Here is a 25632-nt window from a genome sequence, read left to right as displayed (position 1 = left end):
TTGGGAATGGCGTAGGAAGTAGATAGATGCTCTAGAGATGTGGTGCTGGAGAAAGATGCTCGGGATATCATGGACAGAGTTCCGTACCAATGTTTCCATACTCCAGGAGCTCGGTGTCACTCAGCGTTTATCAACCGTAGTACAGTCACGCATACTGCAATACTTCGGACATGTCTCAAGGCGGGATGAAAACTCCATAGAACGACTGGTCGTCCAAGGAACCCGATCGCGTGGCAGGTCACCAATGCGCTGGACCGACCAAGTAAAATCAGCAGTGGGAGACGGCGTATGTGACTGCACCACACAGTCCGCCAATAGAGAGATGTCGGATCGTGCGAAGAGTTGTATCCGCCTCTACAACCTATGTGAAAAACGCCTCAACGTGACCACGACCGCTTTGCCAAGAGCGTAACGAATAAGAAGAAGTAGGAAGTAAGATTTAGCCAGCAGGTTAGATTGGGAAAGGACTAAAATTGCACTATCAGTGACAAAATTGTTGGCGACAGATCTGGTAACACCGACATTAGGCTTTAATCTTTGGGACTCTAGCCTAGCAAAGGTGTAAGTTATCTTGTTTTTGCTTTTCGATTACGTTGGTTTCTGTTGGGTTTATTTTATAGGATCAAGATATAATTTAGTTTTACTTTTAACAGCGTTTCTTTTCTGTAGCATATACATGTTTCATTTTACTTACATATGCCCGGGACTAACTCAACTTACAGAGCCTGTTTTGCTATTGGGTTATATTGTAATGGCTATAAGACAGGGGTGGCCAACCAGTCGAACGCGATTATTAGTCCAGTCGATCGTGGCAAGGCAAAAAATACTATATGACTGTGTACTAAACTATGCTGTTTCATTTAAGATTTCAAGAAGTATGTAAGTGGTAGATCACCCAAGGTTTCGTTAGTAAACAGTGGATCTTATGTCTAATCAACTTGGCCACCCCTGCTATAAGAAATTGGCTTTACAGGAGATTGAGAGGTTAAAGTTACAGAGCATGAAATATTTACTTTTTTGAGTGTATAAACTATCGCTGTCACGGCATGCTGTAAAAACCAGTCAATACTGATCGGCAGTACAGTAAATAAAAAAAAATAAACTTCCCATCTCCTCCTTTTATATATTTGTTTAACAATAGAACTCATTTGTAAGTCTATCTTCATTCAAGATACAGTTCAGACTGAATTATTATATCGTAAAACATCTATCAATATGATAATAGGGGTCTTGACATAGCTTTACTAACATACTTTATGAGTTGTTCCAAAAAACGAAATCTGTTTTATCAAGGTCGTTGAATATAAAACGCGACTAAGCCGTGATCTGCCTAGTGTTTGTATTTGAATTATTTGATATATTCAAAGTAGTAGAATAGTGTTAAATATAAATACTAACTTTCTGAATTTTCTGTGACCGTCGGCTCCAACAATTCTTCGAAACTGACGCCTTCGTGAAATTCGACCCCCAGTAGTAACGCCACCTGTAGCAATATTAATTAATATAATTAATATCCTTGATTATTAATACCAATGAATCGAGGTTCTCAGTATGGGGAGTGCAGGCCAAATCCGCTCTTTTGTTTCTGGTAAATAAGAAGGTCATATTCCTATAGTAGAGACTTAGGCTAAGAACTCACGGTGCGATTTTCACCCGCGCCCGCGGCGGTTGCGGGCCCGGAGCTTCTGTACAATGCAGATACTTATGTAAAAACTAATGCACAACCCACGACGCGGTTTGCACCCGCAACGTGCGCGGTTGTATGCGGGTCCCGCGGCACCGGCGGGAAACTAGTAGAATCGCGCGGGCCGCGGTAACCGCAGCCTCTGCGGTTTTCGCCCGCGGTAACAGCAGCCTCTGCGGTTTTCGCCCGCGCGCTCTGCGTTCGATTGGCGGGCGACCATTTTGTACAAGTGACTTAACTGCCCGTCTTACAACCGCCCGTCTTGCTGCGTAACGTGAGCTTTGAAATAAAACCGCAATTCCATAACCGCCGCGGGCGCGGGTGAAGATCTCGCCATGAGTCCTTAGCCTTAGGTCTTGTTCAGACACAGTGATGGTCATGCGTTTGCTGGGCAGTTCTCCTACATTTGCATCAAGCCGCACTAATACCGCCGCAGTTCCTCGGCGATAAGGACCACCCAGAAACCGCGCGGTTATCGCTGTCTGAACAAGGCTTAATTTCCGAAGAACTTCTTGGCTCCTAACACCCGCAGGCCCTGACGACGATGCACAGTGACCTGATGATCATGATCAGTGTTCTCACCTTGAGCAGTATGCACTGCAGCTGCCGGATGCTGATGTGGTCGATGGAGCCGGCGCAGAACTTGCCGAAGAACTTCTTGGCTCCCAGCGCCCGCAGGTCCTGAATAACGAACGGCCACAGGTGCAGAACGTTGTTGCGAGACATGCGGTCTCTTTTCTCTATCACAACCTGCGAACAAGAAATTATATTCAAGTTCTGTATAGGTATCAGAAATGATCTTTTCTTAAAAGTTTTAAACCTTTGTTTGTCATCTGTCATCCGCTTTGCAATGGAAGGAAGTCGAACCTTAATTTCGAACTCCTCCTATTTTCTTCTGATTAATTACGTTGCGGGTCCAATGACAGTTTAACTTTCCCCCGGGACAAACTTGACCTTCATTGGTTGGGTTTTTGTGGCGGTCAAGCTGTAGATCCTGGCTACACAGGAGTTGCAGTGGTGGGAACGAGAGGTGGGAATAGTCCCGTAAGGTATCAGAAATGAGATCCGCAGGAGAACCAAAGTGACTGACAGCCCGCAGAATCGCTAAAATCAAGTGACAGTGGGCGGGGCACATAGCTCGTAGAACTGATGGCTGCTGGAGCAGAAAAGTTCTTGAGTGGCGACCACGAGGCGGAAGACGTAGCGTGGGCAGGCTTCCCACTAGGTGGACCGACGATCTGGTGAAGGTCGCGGTCGCGATCCTTGGGGGAGGCCTTTGTCCAGCAGTGGATGTCTTTCAGCTGAAATGAACGAACGAACGATAGGTATGTATACCCGCGGCACTCAGTGATGATTGATTTGAAGCGACAATAGCCCAATGGTGTCACCACGGTAATGTCACTATCGAATGGCCGATTCGAGATTCGATAGTTCGAGACTCGTCACCGCTGGACTAATGAGGTAAAAGCACAAGTATATTAGCTTAACTGGAGGGATGTGCTAGCGGTGAAACCTAAAACCTACGTTAGCTGGAGGGATGTGTGTAATACAAATGGCTAATAATCTTAAAAAGGTAAGTTTCTGAATTTATTTTTCTTCCACAGGGAAGCTATTTTTGTCTTGTCATGTCTTGACATCCTACTTAATAGACCATAGAGGAATTAGCTATATTACCTTTAACTGCACAAGTACAATAATGCTGAATACACAACTTAATCTCAACCGAAGGGTGCAGATGAGAATCTGCTGGGGTGTCATGGAAGTCAAAACGAGCTTCGATCACTGGGTCCATAACAAAAACCACTAACAAATCGGTGTTTTATAGTTGTAAGTTGGTTTTTCGGACGCCTTGAACAATAGAAATGTGAATATTTTAATGAATCACTGGCATAAACGCTAAAAATGATTTAACCACAAATACCCAGCGATTGCTTCACAGTGTCGTCGACCCAGGGTTACGTGCCAACTACGACTTTCTTTCAAATTAATTCTAAAGAAAACAACTGTGTCGTCTACGTATTCTAAAAATTTCCTGAAGCTGTGGCTACATTTTTATACATCAATCGTTTTAAACAGAAAATTAACTAATTTTCACGTCCACTTTAAGATTATTTGTTAAAAAATAATCATTAATTAGCAATATATCAATTAGATTAGATGTTTTATTTATAATGACTTCATTGTGCAATTATTCAACGTCGATCATATAAATGGTATTTATTGCGACGGCCTTTATATATAACTGACTCGCGCAGAAGGAAACATTATTGCGAGAATGCTATTTCCGCAGTAGTAGTTAACAATTAGTTCATGAACTCGATATTTACACTCTGTAACTTAAATAAATTGTACAGAATTTACTTTGCTGACAAATACCGACTAGTTATACTTATTTATGTAATTGGCATACTATGTGATTACTGGAACAGTTTATTTACTTACTTACACATTTATTTTATTTCAGTTGATATTTAAAATAGTCCCTATTTTGACTTTCAGACGATGTACTAGAACTATCAAAAATCTACCTTCACTTTGTTAAGTTCAGAATGGTTCAGTCAGAGCCCGTCACAATAATAAAACATGGGCATAAGAAGCGTAGAAGAGACCTTTCAGGCAGATATTGTGGTTCTCTCGTGAGTCTCATATAAATCATTTTTAAGTTTGTGAATACGGGCGTTGGACCCGCTACACCCGAACAGCTCGAGCAGTTCGACAGTGATCAGCATACAAGGACCACTCTTGCAGTCATAGTTCACATCTAATCTAATTTTCAATCAACATGTGTACGTAGAATACTGTAGCTTGGTACTGGCTGCTTTAAGCAGTCCGGTGTATGGCTGGATTCAGGGGTAACGTTTCAGTACTCAGAAGTACGCAGAACTGACGGCCGATGGGGCAGCAAGGTGGAGGCCGCGTACCGAAAAATGCTGCGTGGGACGTCGACCCACAAGGTGGACCGATGACATCATAAAGGTAGCAGGAAAGCGCTAGACGCAGGCCGCTACCAACCGGGTAACATGGAAAGTATTGGGGGAGGCCTATGTTCAGCAGTGGACGTCTTATGGCTGAGATGATGTTGCAGTACTCACCACTTTAGCGCCTAGCAGCTGGCATTCAATGGCAGCTCTCAGTCCACAGGGCCCGGCGCCGATCACCAGCACCTTGCTGGTGGTAGCGGCTCGGCCCTTCCCGTAGACCTTGTGGTTCGCCCGGGCATCGAACTTCTTGAAGAGCGCCTGCGCCTTCCATGAGCTCGCAAGTTTCGCCTGTGAAGTAAAAGGGATATTTGGATAACAAATGTTCACTGAAGAAGTCACAAAATTAAGGAACTGCCAAATATTGGCATATTATTTTGAGGTCTCATCAATTTTGGTCACTTTCGTTTGTCGAAAATAAGTGCAGTTTTTCTGGTTCAAACATTTTATATTGTACTTTTATATGTTCACATACAAGCTACATAGTTACGTACTACAGCGAGAAATAATGTCTTTTTACATTATCACGCGACTAACGCTAAGCGGGGAAACGTTATTACATCTTATTGTGTTCTTTGTGTAGAACTTTTTACTGCTGTGACAAGGCAATTCAGTTACACCTGAACACGAGTGCAATTAACTTGCATTGCATGTGCAGCGTAACGAGACTCGTCTGGTGTAGACGACAGATGCGTTGCGCAGTGGCATCGATTGGGTTACCACTTTTGAAAACATACACAAGCAAAACCGACGAAACAATGTGTTTTGTGTTATACGATCGCGGTATTTCCTTACACATGTTTTCTTTGAAACAATGTGATTCAATGTAGAATATACTGTTACTACTTACTACTCCGACATTGGTACCCACAGGCAGTGGTGAATTAATTATAGTCAGTAAATACTAGTCACTTAGTCCTAGGACTGATTCTTTGTTAGCTTTGCTGGTAAGAAAAAAAATCCAGGTCACAGTAATCCAGCCTATGTAAAAGAAACAACTCGCACAGCATATTTTCATCATGAATGACTGACAGATCTGACCTAGTGGATCTGACTTGTTACATAGTCAGAAGTGCCGGGTTCGATGTCCACATGTGGCAAATGCCTGCACAAGGATTGTGCCAGTCATGGATGTGAAAATAAAGAGAGTATAATCATTTCGCAAGCAGTAGTAATGGAACAAATACAAAGATATAAATACATTCTCATACCGTTTTAGCAAAGGCCACTTCGCATAGCGGGATGTTTGGATAAATTCAGCGAACGGTAAACAATTGAAAGCTAAATAAAAATCGCATGCGCTGGCAATTGGAAAACAGAATATGCAACAACATTACGCTTCGGGCGTCAAGTGGTTCGATTCTCCAGATAAGTCCTGGGTTTGACTCCCAGACAGTGGTGATAAATAATCAATCGTGATAGGATCTCCTGAATGAATGGGGAATTCTTATAATAATATCCTAGATGTTTTTTAAATATTAGGTGTTTCATCAAAGTAGTTACCTAACGCAAGCATTACGAATTTCCTACTTTCATGATCTTTCATTTGAATCACATTCACATGCCAGGCTCTCCCAACTGAGCTAGACGTACTCTGCGGAAAAGACAATGCCGGAAATTGGCGTCTTTTTTTTTTTCGCGCGGCCATCGACCAAACTTTGTTTTTTGATTACAAAATAGTGTAATAAACCAAACTTACTATGACATGTATACCTCTAAACTCAGTCTGAACTAAGTTACAAGCATTAGAAGTTTGATGATTTTCATACTAGATTTGCTTTTTGCGCGCAAAGTTTTGTAAGAAATTGCAACAAAATAGTGAGATTGTATGTTTAAACAAACAATACCATCCATTAAAGGCTCCAGACATCAATATGAAGCAGAATCAGCGCAATAAAAAAATAGCGCAATATTTTGTTGCAATTTCTTACAAAACTTGCGCACAAAAAGCAAATCTAGTATGAAAATCATCAAACTTCTAATGCTCGTAACTCAGTTCAGACTGAGTTTAGAGGTATACATGCCATATTAAGTTTGGTTTATTACACTATTTTGTAATCAAAAAACAAAGTTTGGTCGATGGCCGCGCGAAAAAAAAAAGACGCCACTTTCCATACTAAATCTGGCATTGCCATTTATAGGGACTTTCGAATAGAATAGAATTCTGTTCATCATCAGCCCAATAAACATCATCATCACCACCAGCACTCTCTCAAAAGCATCAAGATTGTTCGTCAGCGTCTTCTCGTTGTTATTACCGGTAAATAATACTTATATAAAAATTACGTCATCAAAAGATTTCCTTCAAAACAAGCACGCGCAAAAAGGAACAATGACACAACCAGCGTAATAACCAAAAAAAGAAACAAAAGCATAAAAAATAACATATTACAACAATCGCGTGCAAAATAGCATCGTATTAAATCATTTTACCCGGTTATTAATTGATGCTATGATAGTATCGAACGGTAACGAGGTCATAAGATATTTAAATGTGTTTTTTGTTATTATGCACCTAATTGAGTTCCCTTTCCTTCGAGGCGTGAAGATAGAGATAGACGACCGGAACTGGTTTACTAATTTGTTTAGTAAATGTTGGGCAATATTTTGATGCTATCTTTTTCGAAATAGCTTGATAGTTTTGATAAGTCCTTCCAGGATTGGTTTTATCAAAAAATGCATGCCAATTTACCTGATTACCACCTATGAAAAAGTATGTGGATTAAGGCTGAGTTGCATCACCTAACTTTAACCGTAACTTTAACGATAACCGGTGTTTTTTGTATGGAGTTTGTCAAAGTTAAAATTAGATGATTCAGCAACCCAGCCTTAATCAGACGGACGAGGCATACTCACTAATAGAAACTTTATTAACCATGATTCTTCACTTGCCTAAGTGGGAAGAACAATGGGAACTGGGACAAATCTTTTAACAGAGTCCCTCCCAGGGTTGGAAGTTCTTTATTGGAGCTTGGAGAAATTTTGAAGAGTTTGTCCAACATAGTAACAACTCATATAAAAAACATTGATGAAGTGTATCATTGATCATTTGTTTTATGACAACATTCAAGATCGCCATTAGATCACGATACCAAACCGCACCTCAACGCGTGAATTAATTAACAACTTGATTATAGTATTAAATATGATGACAACTACGTTTAGTGTGTAGTATTTGTATGGTTAGGATGTATCAGGATTTTAAATAATAAATCCCACCAAAAACATTCTGTAAAAAACTAGCCAAGTCTCGATGGAGCTGCTTGTTTATCTCTAAAAAGTAATGAAATCTAGACAAAGTCGTGCCAAGTCTATGGTTCTTTACTGCGATTTCTTTTTTATTATAGTTAATGTTGTGTGACTTGGCCGTTGAAGGGTACAAAACCAGGTGCTCCATGACACCATTGCACCAATCTGTTGCCAGAACCACTACCCATTGACGATGGAAAATTGCCACTTGGAAAACGTTGATTTAATAACCAGTGAATTGTAGGCTTAATAAAGCTGCGTATTTCAATAATACTTATGCATAATTATTGATTATCTTAATAAAGATTGTTCAACGGCCAAGTCACACAACATTAACTATAATAAAAAAGAAATCGCAGTAAAGAACCATAGACTTGGCACGACTTTGTCTAGATTTCATTACTTTTTAGAGATAAACAAGCAGCTCCATCGAGACTTGGCTAGTTTTTTACAGAATGTTTTTGGTGGGATTTCTACACTTGCGAGCAAAAGTATGGAATCACTTACATGAAGTTGTTTCCACGCGATCTTGTGTACAAACCAATTTGTTAATAACAAAAAAAGTAACACCATTTTAAAGATTAAACTTTTAACTTTAAATTGATACCGAATTCATTTAAATCACGCCGGTATTTAAAAAGATATCCCGGCTGATGTAAAGAAGTAGGGAAAAAGACATGTATCAACAGTTTGATACGTCGCGAGTTGCGGCCTATTTACCCCCCATAAAAGCAAGTGTTTTCGGATTTTTGCTTTCACACGTTGATCCATACACATCTCCGCTTCTTTTGACACTTTACCTGGGATTCTACACCTTCAGAAGCAGCACAAATCATTGCACTATTGCAAGAAGGGCTCAGCCAGAGGGCTGTCGCACGTCAGCTCCACATAAGCCAGTCCTGGGTTTCGAAAGTTTTAAGACGCTTTCGGGAGACTGGTGGCTTTATCCCGAGACCAAGTTCTGAACATTGCCGGTGCACATCGCAGAGGGAAAACCGTTTTTTCATGTCAACTTCTCTACGAAATCGTCATTTGACTGGTATCGACGTCCAGCAAGAGCTCAGAAATGTTCGTAGGATAGCTGTTAGCAAGTGGACAGTTCGTCTAAGATATAAACAATAGAATTTGACTCCAAAAAGGCCTGCCACAGGCTTGAAACTGACGGCAGGTCACCGATAAGCACGCTTTAAATTTACTGTACTTCTTCTGACATTTATTTTTAACGTCTAGTTGTAGAGTTTAAGTGCAAATGAATGTTAAATGGATCTCTTTTCAGAATCATTGTCAGAACATTTTCGTATCAGTTGACTCTAGACTAACCCCAGAGTTGTTAAAACTTCAAATCAAATCATACATTTTGCGAAAATGACTTTACATCAGTAGGTGTGACAACTTACTAGATGCATTCCTTTTGTGAATGTATGTTATGTTATACATTGTATACCGAACAGTACCTATACTTAGTTTGACTCTCATACAAAAGATGTAGTGGTAACTTAGTAGTGCATTCGCATATTATTATGTACAGCCGACAGCACGTCAAGCTAGACTGTAGCACTTACATCGTTGTAATAGAGGCGATATTACAACAAAAATGTGTACCCTGATGTGCTGTGGCCAGTACGTGGAAAGTGTGATGCATTCACAACAAACATGAACACTTTCGCCGTTGCAAATTAGCTGGGGTAATCTTATCTCGATTGGAGAGCTCAATTAATTCGATAACGTAAGGATAGCTTCATTGTTTACTTAGGCCGAGTACACACGGCCATCGTCCGTCAATGACAGTGCAGGCAGTAATGCAGTGCCTATCTACGTATACCAATAATTAAAAAAAAAAAGTTTTTATTAATTATTGGTAGCCATCTATTATTGGTGACTAGCTTTCCGCCCGAGGCCGCGCCCGCGATCACAGAAAAACTTTATCGTGCGCGTCCCTGTTTCAAAAACCGGGATAAAACTAACCTATGTCCTTTCCCGGGACTCAAACTATCTCTATGCCAAATTTCATCAAAATCGGTTCAGTGGTTTAGGCGTGACAGCAAGACAGACAGAGTTACTTTCGCATTTATAATATTAGTATAGCTATAGAGTATAGAATATAGATAGTATAGAAAATGAAATGTATTGGGTGGATTTTGAATTGTTTATGTTATACACATTATGCTACTTTTTATCAAAATGTACGCGGAAAAATTGCTGGTAAAAGCTAATTGAGTAAACAGTGTTCATTGAGGAGTCATTTTGTCAAAACGTTGGCTGGCAGATAATAATAAGTACAATAAAGTAGCGGCCCTCCCGCGACTTTGTACGCGGGATCCCGTTTTACCCGCTTAGGGTTAGAATTTGCAAAATCCCGTCTTAAAATGAGCACCTACGTTCTAAAAGAAACCCCCATGTAAAATTTGAGACTCCGAGCACTTGTAGTTTTTGAGATTTCGTGATGAGTGAGTGAGTGAGTGAGTGACCTTTCAAGAGCTATGACGCCTATGTCATCTGTCATATCAGCACTTACAAATCGATGTCGTATTATTTTACTATATTAAATGAGAATCGACAATCATCAGGCCCATGTTTGGATAGCAAAAAAATGCTATGTATGATATTTTTAACTAGAAAAAATGAATTTGAATGTAAATCTAATGTAGTATGCTAATTTAATATGTCAGATATCGTGTGACCTAGCCTTTAGATCACGTCATACCAGAATCATTCCCTATTAATAAAGGATGACTCACATTGTATATTGTTGCATAATATGTATATTTATTGTTACTTTTCTGGTTATTTTAAAACGATTATAACGAGCTTGTTTATATGATATTTTTAATTAATAACTACACAATACAATAACGCATTGTCCTCCTCATCTACAGCTTGATAGTTAAATGTCCTCTTAATATCTTTTTACTTTGATTTGAACTGGCGTCATATTATTTTGCTCTTTCAGTGTACTTCAGTTTAGAAATAAATAAATTTAGTTGCACAAAATGTATTCAAAAAGTTAAAGATCACCTATAGATTTAGAATATATTGTTAGTAAGAAATTATTTACAGTTAGACTTAAATATATTTAATTGTTTACAACTCTATCTCCTGCAAAAGTAATAATAGAAAGCGAACAAGAAATCTATAAAACACTCCATCACAAAAAACTAAAACACCGGCCTAATCCAAAAGCAATCTAAATCACTTTCTAATAAGACTTGAAATAAAACACGCAGACGCATTAATTAATTAAATAATAAAAGCTAATTATTTTTATGAAATACAGATGACTGAGTTTAAAATCACATTAATAGAGTGGACAATCACAGAAACGAAATAAGTAGACCCACTCTCTAGTGACTAGTCTGATAGATGTGAAGTGTTTAGTTTGGTTAGATCAAGTAAAGAACATCACTTGGTACAGTCGTCTGCGTCAAATACACTGGTCATGACAAAAATCGACCCTCCCGCGACAAGCACTTTCAAACGTATGCATCCCCACTTCCCACTAATATTGGCACCATTTCAAAAGCCTAGTTCTAAACTTCATTTCATTAAAGGAAAGGTTTTTACCCCAAAAATGTGTCTGTAGAAGAATCCAGAGTCACTTCTTCAAAAAATAGGTAGTTACGCTTGAGCCAACTTTTATGGCTATAAAACTGTTAAGTTGGGATTAATCGCTATCAATCTGTTAAAGACAACACTGGAGATCATTATTTGGTTTTATAACCATAAAAATTAGTCTAATTGATCCCAGAGGTGAGCCCAAATTGAGGTCTTTTTTCAAGTCACATAATTTATTGTATAATTATGTTAATCGTTTATTAAGAAATTAAATGTGTTTTTCTTTAAGGATATTTATTGGGCTTTCAAATAACACCAATATTGTTGGGGCACCATGATTGTGTCAGTAGAAAAGAGTTTTCCTGTAAAACGTAGGTGGGCCGATTTTTGTGATGACCGGTATAGTTCGTGACACCCAAAGTGGCCAAAAAGTTGACGACGCAACCTTATTCCAATGTAACAAAGAGGGTTGCAAACTTATTGGCTTCTTTGTGTGTCACGAACTATTTGACGCTGACTATACTTGGACAAGTGAACCGTCTCGTCACCAAGTTGCTAACGGAGCAATATTGTCACTACAATTTGACATGCCAGACCAGATTTAATGCCAGACGAAACAAAAGTGGGCGGGGCACATAGCTCGAAGAGCTGATAGCCACTTGGGGCAGGAAAGTTCTTGAGTGGTGACCACGAGCCGGAAGACGTAACGTGGGCAGCCCTCCCACTAGGTGGACCGACGATCTGGTGAAGGTCGCGGGAGGTGCCTGGATGCGACCAGCGCAGGACCGGTCTTTGTGGAAATCCTTGGGGGAGGCCTTTGTCCAGCAGTGGACGTCTTTCAGCTGAAACGAACGAACGAACGAACGCAACAAAAGTGACCATGTAGGGAAAGCCTACCGTGTCCACATACACTGTGGCGCGTTTAATGCTGTTTAAATTGCAATAATTATCATTTACAATGCATAACGTACATGTTCGTATACGGTCGCCAAATTAATTGNTGCGCGGGTAGTTTCGCGCGGCGTGAAGATCAAACGCCCAAGGTCATTGAGGACTCTAATCGCCTTAATGTAAAATTAGCTACGTGACATTTCGCACTAAAACTGTAAAAGTAGGCGCATACCGTTGATTTTTCGTCGGCCGATAGTTTAGTCGGGCAGTTGATCAGGGCATGTATGGGGGTGCGCACACTACGCCGATTCGATTTGGCCGATTCTTCATACAATTTAAAATTGGGCACAACTATCGGCCAACTAAAAATCAACGGTGTGCGCCTACTCTAAGACAATAAAGTTCAAAATGGCTCGCAATTTACTTATACAAAGGTTAGGTGGTATGACCATATCATTGTTTTCCTACAAACCATGCGATGTGGGAATCATTGGGGGAGGCCTATGTTCAGCAGTGGATGATGATGTTGATGTTACTCACATCCTCAGCTTCATCGAGCTCCAACACGCAGGCGTCTTTGTCCGCACACAAGTCTAGCGCGGGCGGCTCCTCGCCCTCGATCTCCGGTAGTGCACCGTTCGTGCTGTGTTCTGGACCGCCTACAAAGACAAAAGCGCTTTGTAAAAGCGCCCCTCTATCCAAAGATGCTATGTATTTATGTAAAACTAGCTTTCCGCCCGCGGCTTCGCCCGCGTGGAATTTTGTCTGTCATAGAAAAACTTTATCGCGCGCGTCCCTGTTTCAAAAACCGGGATAAAAACTATCCTATGTTCTTTCCCGGGACTCAAACTATCTCTATGCCAAATTTCATCAAAATCGGTTGCGAGGTTTAAGCGGGAAAGCGTAACAGACAGACAGACAGACAGACAGACAGAGTTACTTTCGCATTTATAATATTAGTTGGGATTGTTAAAGAGTGTTCAGATAAAAGAAATATCTAGTGTAAGATTGTTTGTGAATGCTATTGAGCGACATGTTCACTCAATGAACAAGCTCATAAAATAAAGATAAAAAAACTGCACACTGTAAGATAATAGTACATTAGACCACATTTTTTTTTATTTTGGGATTCTAAATAATGAGAAGAAACTAATTTGACAAGCAAGACGAGCATGATCATTATTTGTTTTGGGTGTTTTTATAAAATACGAATTCGAAGCTATACGTTGTTACAACGACATCTAACTGAAAGTTTCTTATCAGTTTTACAATGTTAAGTTTTCTTTAAAAATGTTTTTTTATTATTTCTTTGCACACAAAGACAATTAGGAAACTCTTTTACACTTTAATTTTCTTCTTTTCAATGTATAAAATGTGTAATCCAAAAACTCACCCGTATCGAATCCATTTGCTGTTTTGTTGGCTGTGAACGAGTCCCACAATGCTTTTTGTATTTCTAACGCTTCCTTGTCATTTTCAGATGCCTGTAACAAAATAAATTATTTAATAGTGTAACCAAGAGATGCTTAAAAATGGTACTGGAATGGGGATAAAAGTCAGTATCGAATTAAATGAACATGACATCATATGCCACGCAACGCAACAATGCGTATTATTTTAGTGACAAGTGACTTCACGAGATTCAAATATTTGTGATTTATGAATAGGCTAGATGACAAAAAGCCAATTATTTGTCCGTCAGACAGATAATTAGAAAATATTAGACTCATATTTTTTATTTTCTTTCATAATTAAATATTAACAGTGCTACATCGAGTTGAAATGGCGCGTTACGTCACGCTTGGGTAGATTTTTACTCAAAAGTGACATCACGCGACATTTCAACTCAATATAATACTGTGATTATTCGATTATGAATAAAATTAAAAAATATGTGTCCTAATTTTTTTTATTATCTGTTTGACGGACTAAATAGAATTTCGATTTCATTACCCAGTCATCATCCCATTCTAAGGCGCTAGAATGTTTGATATAGATANAGCTACCCATCCTTATCGCTCGCGCGTAATTATATTGCTGTCGCAACTGTGGGAGGGGCGGCCGCAGTGAGTGTGCGAGCGCGACAGCAACATAATTGGGGTCATTGGACAAAATTCTACGTGCTATATTGCTGTCGCGCTCGCACACTCACTGCGGGTGCCAGTCGCACAGTCGCGACAGCAATATAGTTACGCGCGAGCGATAAGGATACCTAGGGGTCATTGGACAAAATTCTACGTGCTCACGGACCGGGCTTTAGTATACCTGCGGGCTACCGGCGAAACATTCCATGAGCACGCTAGGCAGCTCGGCGAGGTCGGTGGGGCAGCGCGTGCCGGCCACGTGCTGGTGGCGTGGACCCCGCTATAGTCTGGTCCGGGAGCACGTAGAATTTTGTCCAATGATCCCAAGCTACCCATCCTTATCGCTCGCGCGTAAATATTGCTGTCGCGACTGTGGGAAGGGCGGCCGCAGTGAGTGTGCGAGCGCGACAGCAACATAATTGGGGTCATTGGACAAAATTCTACGTGCTATATTGCTGTCGCGCTCGCACACTCACTGCGGGTGCCAGTCGCACAGTAGCGACAGCAACATAATTACGCGCGAGCGATAAGGATGGGTAGCTAGGGGTCATTGGACAAAATTCTACGTGCTCACGGCTCGGGTTTTAGCGGGGTCCATGACCGGGCTTTAGCGGGCTTTAGTATACCTGCGGGCTGCCGGCGAAGCATTCCATGAGGACGCTGGGCAGCTCGGCGAGGTCGGTGGGGCAGCGCGTGCCGGCCACGTGCTGGTGGCATGGACCCCGCTAGTATACCTGCGGGGGGCCGGGGTGACATGGACCCCGCTAGTATACCTGCGGGCTGCCGGCGAAGCACTCCATGAGGACGCTGGGCAGCTCGGCGAGGTCGGTGGGGCAGCGCGTGCCGGCCACGTNTCGTAAAACTAGTTTCGGTCGGACACTAATGATCAGTATAAAAAATGACACCTTATAGAATCATTCAGCTCCAAAGATAAACAACTTTGGTTCTAAGAAATACCGATAGTGGCAATAATGGCAAGTTTCCAATTTATTTTTCTTTTAATAAAACTTTTTTTTTTTTTTTTTTTTTTTGGACTTTCCCGCGGATTTATTGCCGCGGTGATTCTGCCAATGTCAAGTGTTTAAGGAGACACATACTTTAGTCCGCTTCAGTAATATTTTAGATAATGCAGCAGTTTTTTCCTTTTTTTTTTTTTTTTTTAAACCTTAAAACCACCACCTAAAACAACAACAAACATCACAGTCAAACGACACAACAATTATGTTAATAGGGAAAGAGGAGTTAGAATAATTTTATAGTTTGATGTCAAAGACAGCACAATATTTACTTAGATATTTAATACAAAAGTGTTGAGTTAATATATATTGGAAGTTGAAAGGACGAGGAGTTTTAAGGGGAAGAATATCATATAAAGAAACAGAATAATTTTTACAATTAAAGAAAATATGCTCAGGGGAACCTTCGTCTTCTCCACAATCACATAATGGGCTATTTCTCACATTAATTTTATGGAGGAAAACTGGAGTGCATGCGTGACCAATGCGAAGACGGCATATCGTTGACACTATGCGTTTATCTATCCCTTTCTGTTTAAAAAACCACGGTTTTCTGGGAATTATTGGTTGGATGTTGGCATAGTGTCGACCTTTTGTTTTAGACGATTCGTTGAAACGGATCTGCCATTGGTCAACAAGGTCTCTGAGTGCTAAGGGTAAAGTGTCACAAGCATATATCGTATTAAGAGGAGACCCTGCATGTGCAGCTTCTCCCGCCCATAGGTCAACCTGTTCATTGCCGCGGATACCACTATGACCTGGAATCCACCCTAGTGCAACCTGAATGTCTTCACTGTGACAACGAAAGAGAATGTTTTTAATAGCCAGCAGGGTAGGTGAGATTAGCTTACTTCTGAAGATATTACTAGATAAGGCCTGTAGGCAACTCTTTGAGTCTGAAAGAATGATAGACTTATTTAATTTATGGGAGAAAACATAAGAAAGAGCCTCTAGAATAGCCAGCGATTCACCTGTGTAAACAGAAGATTCTTTTGGAGACTTAAAGCTTAAAAGAATTTTAAATTTAGGAATCCATACCGCACTACCAACAATTCCATCCTCTGAAGACTTAGAGGCATCCGTGTAGATAGGTAGCCAGTGTTGCCAATCTCTAGCTAAGCATTCAGTAAGTTTGGAATCAGCCGCAAGGTCACCTTTTGAGATACCTAAATCTAAGAGAACATGGGGTGGAAAGATCAGAGCATCATAATCAGTTTGGAATATAGGATTTTGATGAAACGTAACTACGGGGTGGGACAGTGAAGAAAGTTTTCTAAGACTAGTTATTAATCTAGGGGGCTCTTTATGGGACCAGTATTTGCAAGAGGGAAGAGAAATTAAATCAGATAGATCTTGGAGTCGGGGTATCAGAGGATGACGGGCAAATTGGCTAACTTTAAATGTGAATCTATCAGACAAATATTGACGTCTAAGATCTAGAGGAGGGTCTACACTCTCAACTTGTAGTGCATTTTTTGGCGAGGACCGCATAGCTCCCAAGATAATTCTTAGACCTTTAGCTTGAATTTTATCTAATTTCGACAATGCTTCTTTACTGCAGGGTTCTAATAGAAAAGACCCATAGTCAAGATGGCTACGAACTACTGCATTGTATAATAGTTTTTGGCAATAAGGATGGGATCCCCACCAGACTCCAGAAAGGGATTTAAGAATGTTAATACCCTTCTCGCACTTTAGGATGACTTGATTAAAATGAGGTATGCCAGACATTTTAGAGTCAAGAAGAACTCCAAGGAATTTAACTTTTTCGTCGACAGGAATGAGCTGATTATTGCATGAAATTTCGACAGAGGGGGGATATTTTTTCCTTGAAAATAGTACAACGTTACTTTTGGGAATTGATAGTGCTAGACCATGGTCGTCCAACCATATACTTAAATAATACAGAGCTGAATTTAAACGCGATGAAATATCTTCAATTGATTTCCCAGAAGCATAAAGGCAAATGTCATCAGCATATTGAAGGATATTAGAAAAACATGAAACGCTTTCCTCAAGATCGTGGGTATAAATACTATATAAAATAGGGCTTAGAACTGAACCTTGAGGCAGACCTTTCCAGACATATCGTGGGGGTAAAAGTTGGCCATTTGTACGGATTTTGAGCAATCTGCCCATAAGCAAGTTGGTTGCACAATGGACTAACCTCACAGGGAGACTCACGCGAAGCATCTTCTGTCTGAGCACCGGAAGTTGAACATTGTCATATGCAGAAGCTATGTCCAAAAAGACGCCAACTAAGAACTCCCCTTTCGAAAAGGTGATACGGATGTCTGACGTTAAAATGCTCAGGCTGTCCATGGTACCTCTAGATTTACGGAAGCCGAACTGACTATTCGCGAGAATATCTCTATTTTCCACTATCCATTCTAGGCGGTTTTTCAATAAATGTTCAAGAACTTTGCATAAAGTAGAGGATAGGGCAATTGGTCTATATGAAGATGACACGGAGGCATCTTTTCCAGGTTTTAGAATGGGAATAACTATTTGGGTTCTCCAGGACTCCGGAATTATACCAGACATAAAAATAGAATTAGCTATATCTAAATAAAATTTCTCCCCAATTGGGCCAAGATGAGTTAAAAATGAATAGGGGATTCCGTCCTCTCCTGGAGAGGAATCTCGAAGTCCCGAAAGAGCACATCTTAGTTCAGGTAAAGAAAAGGGTTGATCAAATTTATCCGAACTCTGGAGGTTAGGATAAGGGGTAGGTATACAATTTTCAGCAGGGACAAACGGGGGAGTCAGCCCATCTGCAAAGTCATTTAGCCAAACAGATGGGTCGTTTGAAGAAGGAGATTCTATAAATGACCCACGAAAGCGGCGGATATTTTTCCAAACTGCTGCGGAAGGGGACCTAGGAGTGAGGGATTAGCAAAATTTAATCCACCCACATTTCTTTTTTTTTGATAAGAGACGCTTAGTACGAGCCTCCACTTGTTTATATTTCAAGAAGTTCTCCATGGTCATAGAGGCATTATAATCTTTTTCTGTCGATTTACGAAGTTTAATCATCTCCGAGCATTCCGAGTCCCACCATGGAGGGGGAGCGATCTTTTTACGATTGAACTTTTTACGAGGGAATTGTGAATCCGCAGCAGATAACAATGACTCTACAAACATGGAGCACTTCTCGTTTACATCGGTGGAAGGGGAGCTAATATGGTTTGATAGGAGTCTGTCTACCTCTGATGCATAATTGGACCAGTCTACATTATGTAATTTGTATTTAAGTAATGGAGGGGGAGCTGGAGTAGGTGATACTGATTGGGGCTTTTTTATAATAATGGGGAAGTGATCACTACCATAAGCCTCTGGAAGAACCCACCATGAACAGAGAGATGCAAGGGAAGAGGAGCATACTGAGAGGTCAACAGCTGATCTAGGATCTTGACTAGGATATACTCGTCTTGTCGGGGATCCATCGTTCAGGACACATAAATTGAGATCCTCAAATATATCCATTAGTTGGACAGAGAAGGAATCACAGCTGTGAGCACCCCAGGCGATATGATGGGCATTAAAATCTCCTAACAAAAGGATAGGTGGAGGAAGTGAGGAAAAAATAGTCAATAATTCTGGGATAAGAGAAGGGGTAGGGTGAGGAATATAAATGGACATAATAGAAATATTCATAACACGAGCAGCCACAGCGTTAAAAGCTGGACTGTGGGAAGGGATGGAGAGAAGAGAGTATGAATAGCTTTTCTTGATAAGAAGACAACAACCTCCGTAGCTATCATCTCTGTCATCTCTAAGGCAGGCATATCCTGGAACCCTGAATAGGGAACCTGGTCTCAGCCATGTCTCAGAGATGGCAGCGACTGCCACTGAGTGTTGGTTAAATAAATAAATTAGATCAGATTTTTTCGGACGGACACTTTTACTGTTCCATTGAAGAAACTGAGAAGTGTCCGTCGTCATCTTTATCGTCTGAGGATCGAAGAGATTTAGGTAGTTTGTTGAAGAGTATATTAAGTTTTGAGGCAACGTTGTTCGGTAGTGAGTCACTAAATTTTGAGAGAATTACCGTGAGCATTGACAGGCAATTTTCTATTAATTGGTCATTATCAGATATATCTGAGTGGGAACAACCTTGTAGTGCGCAACCATTAGGCACCTGAGAGGGGACATCAGCAACTAAGGCCTGGTGGGCCTGCCTATCATATCCTTTGGACAGAGAGGATCTGCTACGGGGAGTAGGTGGATTTATCCTTCTAGATACACTCGGTGTTTGTTGGGAGGGGATTGATCTTGGGGGAGATTGTGGTGATGGGAAGGAAGCAAAAAATGAATTACGAACTTCTTTTGCAACATCGTTATATGGTTTTCTTGTTTTAGGAGTTAAGTCTGAAGCATCTAAATATGAAAGACCTTCTTGAGACATAAGTTGCTTTATTCTTTTCTGTCTGATGTGTTCTGGGCAGTTTTTGTCTGTAGCCAGATGGGCCCCCGTGCAAAGTAGACAAGAAGATCTCTCATCAGGGACATTACAAGCGTCACCAGAGTGGCTTTGAGCGCAACGGAAACAACGGGGTTTAGAGCGGCATTGATTTTTTATGTGTCCGAACCTACAGCAATTATGGCACTGTATAGTTGGAAGCTGGTATACTTCCACCACCAGAGAGGTGTGGAACGAGTAAATCCTATTTGGAAGTTTTTGCCCAGAAAATGTGAGGACCACAGTTTGTGTAGGAGTCCAAATAATATTCCCATTGTTAGACACCTTTCTGTTAAGACGCCTGGCTTTTAAAACAAATCCGAATCCCTCTGGGATTTCAAGAGAGTTAATAAACTCATCGAGGGTCCAATCTACCGGGACACCACGGACTAGACCCATTCGAGTAATATGGTATGTGGGAATCATGGCATTGTATTTGTTGTCTGTCAGTACCTGGGAATTAACAAAATTGTTGGCATCTTCTCCAGAGGTGAATTCGACTGCAATTTTATTTCTGCCAACATTTCTAACGCCATCTTTGGCGATGCCTTTAATGTAGTTTCGGTGCAGAAATTGGCCAAACTTAATAGGGCGGATAGTGGTACCCGCGGCAGGGTCAGGTTCAGTACGAGAGCAATGAACAATAAATGGTCCGCTGTCGTTTGCTGTGTACATACGTGCCTCAGTGAAACTGGGGTGGGTATATATAGATTGAATGGAGGTCGACGATTCCTCTGAGTCCCGAGTGCGTTTATCTAAGGTTTCCTTGCCAGTCGGCTCCAACGGAAGCGTACGTTTTCTTTTCTCAACATTTCGTTGGCTCTCGTCAGAGAAAACCGGCTGAGAAATCATAGTAGCATCGTCCGGAGGATCCGGAGGTTTTGGGGGTACATCCATAATTGATGCCCTCAGAAGAGATAGGATTTAGGTACAAAGGAAATAGACAATTACAAAACAAATAGTGTTAAACACTTACCCAGCACCCACAAATATCACAACACTTAGAAAAAGGAAAGAAAAGTTATTTATAAAAGTGAAAAAAGAAAAATAAATTTCGCGCGATGTGGCTCACTTCAACATCAACGGCCNAAGCCGCAGACGGCCGCCATCTCCAGACGCGCGTCCAGGGTGGTGGTGAGCAGGCGGTCCTGGGCCGCGTCGGGCGCCAGGTACAGGCGGTAGGCCGCCTCGCGCGCCGCCGCCTCGCCGCACTCTGCGTAAACGCCGCTCACTATTATGTTGTCGCCTTCTGTGCTGAAACTGTAACAAGGCAAATACTACTAATCTATACTAATATTATAAAACTGAAGAGTTTGTTTGTTTGTTTACTTGAACACGCTAATATCCGGAACTACTGGTCCGATTTGAAAAATTCTTTCAGTGTTAGATAGCCCATTTATCGAGGAAGGCTATAGGCCAGTGTTTTTCAACCTGTGGGTCGCGACCCCCTGGGGGGTCGCGAAGCCTCAATAGGGGGGTCGCGAGAGGTCGTAAAAACTACCTCAGTAAAAAAAAACTCAGCATAAATGTTGTATAGATTGAAAAATTCGGTCCCTACAACATCTTCGTAAAAGGCATGAAAAAAAGCGAACGGGGTCGGGGGGTCGCAAAAAATGTTTTTCATGCTAGGGGGGTCGCGTCATGAAACAGGTTGAAAAACACTGCTATAGGCTATACAACATCACGCTACGATCAATAGGAGCAGAGCAATAATGAAAAATGTTGCGAAAACGGGTTTTCACGCGTACGAAGTCGCGGGCACAGCTAGTCGCCCCGGGTGCCAACCCATGCTACGCCACCACTGCCTAAGGGGGTTAAACGGGCTCCACGCGTACGAAGTCGCGGGTAGCCGGTGGTAATAAAATAAATAAAAGATAAAACTAATTTATTAAAAAAAACCACTGGAAACAATAGTCCAAATGGGGCTACTGGGAATACACGAAAGGACTTGACGCCTATTCTTGTCAATTTCATATAGTATTTTGAATTCAACTACACATTGGAATGTTTTTTTCAACTACCCACAATAGAATACAATGTAAATAAATAGTGAAACTTACAATTGCCTGATATTAGCAGGTACAACCTGCCTATTCACCTTCCTAGGCTTAGCAGCTCCAGCCATGAACCTCTGTCCAGTTTGCAGGATCAAGTCATTGAGAGCGACAACTCTTTTCCTCGGGCCCTCTTCCAGTTGGATGCCACTCTGTTCAAAGTCAAAGAGGAACAGTTCTGCGAGGTGCTGGTCGCCTGATGTGCCCCTTTGGACTGAGTCACGAAGTGCTTCGTATAAACCCTTGTGTGTGTTTAACCTGTGGGCAATTAATTTATCTGTTATTTTGCACTCAGATCTTTCAAAATCAAATCAAATCAAAAATATTTTATTCAATTTAGACCACTGGTGGCACTTATGAACGTCAAAATATAGTAAATCAAAAAAGGTAGCCCTTATGGGGCACTTTACATGTCTCCTTATCTTTTGGGCCCTACCAGAGCTTCGAGACTAACATATGGCAAGTGCTGAGAAGAAATGCCGGAACAAACTCACTTTGATTAATGAAGTGGTATTAGTTTATATCAAGAGGATGTTAAACTATGTAACTAAAAATCAAAGATGAGATTGTAGTCTTTTGATATGTCTTCATTCAAAATTGTATATTTGGTTAATAGCAATAAAGAACAACCGTGACATGTGAAAGTAATTGGGGGAGGCCTATGTTAGGCAATGGACGTCCTGTGGTTGTAATGATGATGATGAATAAAGAACAATTCAGCATTGGCCCATTTATTGTCCTGAAGCAGTGGTAGGGTTAATACTGGGATGTGTAAAAGTGCTTTTTTAAAGCCTACTTACAGAGATAAATGAGTTTTACTGAGTTTTATTTGCAAATATTGAAAAACACTCACTTTTCAACTACACCACTAACGCTTATGCAGGCGTCCTCAGCAGCAGCTGCAAAGTGAGACTGTGGGTGCGCGATCCTTACGAACTCAGCCAAATCCGCCACTTTGCACAGTGTATCGGACAACTCGTCGAAGATCTCCACCATAGGCCGTGTAGGGTTTGAAGTAGCTTCTTCAATCAAGCGATCTGTGGTTGCGATGGCCTGGTCTCTTAGGGTATAGAATCCTTCAAAACTGGTGAGTTCTGGCTTATTGAAAAGACCCTAGGAGGACAGAAAATTATTAAATTGCAACACTTTTACATGACCTAGTTTCATTTACTCATTATTTACAGACTATTTTCAGGACAAATTATTTAACCTGCCTAAGAGCTTTGTTGTATTAGAACACAAAAACATGATATAGAATACATATAACACTTTCTTTTACATGTTATTTTAATTATTTATTTCTTACCGTCCTTTCTCTCAGTGTGTCAAAAATTGGTCTAGATGTGGGTCTGGTGTTGAAGGCTGTGGCCAGAGGCGACCAAGTGGAGACGCCGCGGCCCGGCTTGCGGCGCCGCGCGTGCTTCAGCACCCCTATAGGCTTCAGTAGCTTCATAGTAGCCTAAATGATAAAAAAAACAGTTTTTGCTAAGTGAAAGGGTTAAGTAGCGATGATAGGAATATCTAAAGGAGTACAAAATTTTAGTACTCAAAACATAAATCGTGAATCGTGATCCTTGAAAGTTTAAAAGGGATGAACAGTTTTTCGGTTCCAAGATAACTACTCCGAATTATTACGAAATGTGATTACTTATTTATTACACTATAAAGTAAAAATATTTTTGAACTGCTGATGGCTTACCAAATATGAAACAAAAAGTTATAACACAAACAAATCAACCAAAAGGGCGGATTTAGTTATTTTTATCAAAACAAAATTAAAATTCTCTTTCACATCTGCGTGTTCTTATCATTTTTTTGACAACTACGTACGACAAAACAGATGACAAAAATGACAGCATCAAGGCAGCAGCCCATGGAAATACGAATATCAATGAGAGCCACACCACACGCACACTGCACAGTGGTTTCAATACTCAAGCGTAACTCAAGCTCAATACATATTTTGGATGTCTCGATTTGTCCGCGCTATCTAGGCTGTGTTTACCCAAAAGATGAGTAACAATAGAGGTTTCCAAATGAGTAAAAGTCTCATGGTCTAACTAAGGTAAAAGTATACTTTTTACCTTTCTTCTTCACATGGATTTGTGGAGATTTGGAATCCAAAAGGACTTCATAAATAACAAACGGCATGTTTTTGTGATTCAGATAGTTTAAAATCTCTAAAGCCGTCGCATCTCTCTCTCCTAATTTCCTCTTCTCACTCAACAAAAATCGACTCTAATGAGTATTGCCAGTAACAAAAATTAAGAAAATATTTTTAATCTGTAATTGAGCAGCTGTTAAATATGTCAAAAATGACAAAATTGAGTGAAGTGAACAGGGTACGGAAACTTCCATACTACGATCAAACTTGCTTCCAAACAGCGACTTCAGTCGATAAATTCCAATACTTTTTTTTTTTTCTTTATGGCTCTCGCGGATTGCGTTTAGCCACGACAGGGTTCTTGATTTTTGCGTTCAGTTTTGCCATAAGTTTTGCGGACATTGCGTTTAGACAGGAAACGGAACAAAGGATGGTTTTCATAGGATCAATTTAGGTGTGATATAATAACAAAATAATAAAAATAAAATAATATTTACATAAGTACAATATACATTACTATTTACAATTTTATATTATTAGGGGTAATAAATTCGGCTAGGATATTATNAAGAAAAGAAAAAAAAACGTATGCCGATTGTTTTACTGCATAATGCTTATATATTAGAAAGCGCACTTAAAAGTTGAATATATGGAAAACTTATTATGAAGTCAATTAGCTCCCCCTTAAATGGTTTCTGTCCGTTATAAAGGACATGTCAAACAATTGCCTACAGAATCTAAATTAAAGCAATTTATCGACTTTCAAGGGATATTTTATAAAAAGCATGATATTTTATGTGAAACACGGGGCAGTAGTTCCATAAAAAACTGCGAATTTTAAAAATTAAGACAGTTGAATAACTGCAACAGCAAGGTCAAGTTTTCGCTGTTGATAAATATGGCAACACTGTGGGTATAACACTTGTTCTTGTGCTTTATTGACTGATTTTAGAATATTAACGAATAAAACTGACGATTATTGCCAAAACAGTAAAAAAATATCGATTTTTTTTCGTTCATTTCAAGGTTACAAATGTTATGTCACTTAAAACGGACAACGCCATGTATCAGTAATAAATACTCATGTTGATTTTTAGACGTTTTTACCCCATTTCCCCCTTTTAGGGGTTGAATTCTGAAATAACCTGAAACACGTGTTTATTAATTTATCCATAGGAGTACTCCTGTGAAGTTTCGAATGAAATAGTGCAAGTAATTTTGTTTCGCCCTACAAACTTTGGACCCCCATTTCACCCCCTTTAAGGGGGTAATTTTGGAAAAATCCTTTCTGATAACACCCTTAGACCCTAATAAGGAACCTACATGGCAAAATTTGTGTCTTTATACCCACCGGTTTGGGATTTATGTTGATATATCAGGCAGTCAGTTTCTCTTTTTATATGTCTGGGTATTTTTTGATAAATTTATGTAAAATCAACAGTAAATAGTGCGGATGGATTGCAAAAGGCGCTGGATTAGCTAGAGGCTGATTATCAGGGATTCCTGTATTGTTATTTTAAGTTTGTTTTCCTAAACTGGCAATGTCCGCCCTAAGTGA

At 40.4% G+C, this 25632-nt stretch overlaps 2 protein-coding genes across 2 annotated transcripts; both read right to left on the bottom strand.

Moving 5' to 3' along the window:
* Nucleotides 1-1378: 1378 nt before the first annotated feature.
* LOC114354239 (F-actin-monooxygenase Mical-like) lies at nt 1379-10624 on the bottom strand. Its single transcript, XM_028306503.1, has 4 exons — nt 10616-10624; nt 4777-4953; nt 2267-2434; nt 1379-1483 (listed from the first exon to the last, which is right to left on the bottom strand). Exons 1-4 carry the CDS (start codon nt 10622-10624, stop codon nt 1394-1396), a joined length of 444 nt encoding a protein of 147 aa, XP_028162304.1. The 3' UTR covers nt 1379-1393.
* Nucleotides 10625-14580: 3956 nt separating this feature from the next.
* LOC114354254 (mitochondrial intermediate peptidase-like) lies at nt 14581-23871 on the bottom strand. The gene is made up of 8 exons (XM_028306536.1): nt 23801-23871; nt 23277-23429; nt 22824-23083; nt 21977-22228; nt 21001-21176; nt 15212-15300; nt 15065-15145; nt 14581-14718 (listed from the first exon to the last, which is right to left on the bottom strand). Exons 1-8 carry the CDS (start codon nt 23843-23845, stop codon nt 14611-14613), a joined length of 1164 nt encoding a protein of 387 aa, XP_028162337.1. The 5' UTR covers nt 23846-23871; the 3' UTR covers nt 14581-14610.
* Nucleotides 23872-25632: the final 1761 nt, after the last annotated feature.

Source organism: Ostrinia furnacalis, unplaced genomic scaffold (assembly GCF_004193835.3).
Source record: "Ostrinia furnacalis isolate ACB-3 unplaced genomic scaffold, ASM419383v2 OfSCF2030, whole genome shotgun sequence".
NCBI lineage: Eukaryota > Metazoa > Arthropoda > Insecta > Lepidoptera > Crambidae > Ostrinia > Ostrinia furnacalis.
Note: the sequence above shows the minus strand (reverse complement) of the source record. Positions and strands in the feature narration are given on the sequence as shown.

What these genes read in the sequence shown, in the direction of transcription:
- LOC114354239 (XM_028306503.1), bottom strand. An exon ending in AGCTGCTAGGCGCTAAAGTG is followed by an intron (nt 2,435 to 4,776) that starts GTGAGTACTGCA and finishes TCTTGTTCGCAG; the next exon opens with GTTGTGATAGAGAAAAGAGA. An exon ending in TGCAGTGCATACTGCTCAAG is followed by an intron (nt 1,484 to 2,266) that starts GTGAGAACACTG and finishes ATATTGCTACAG; the next exon opens with GTGGCGTTACTACTGGGGGT.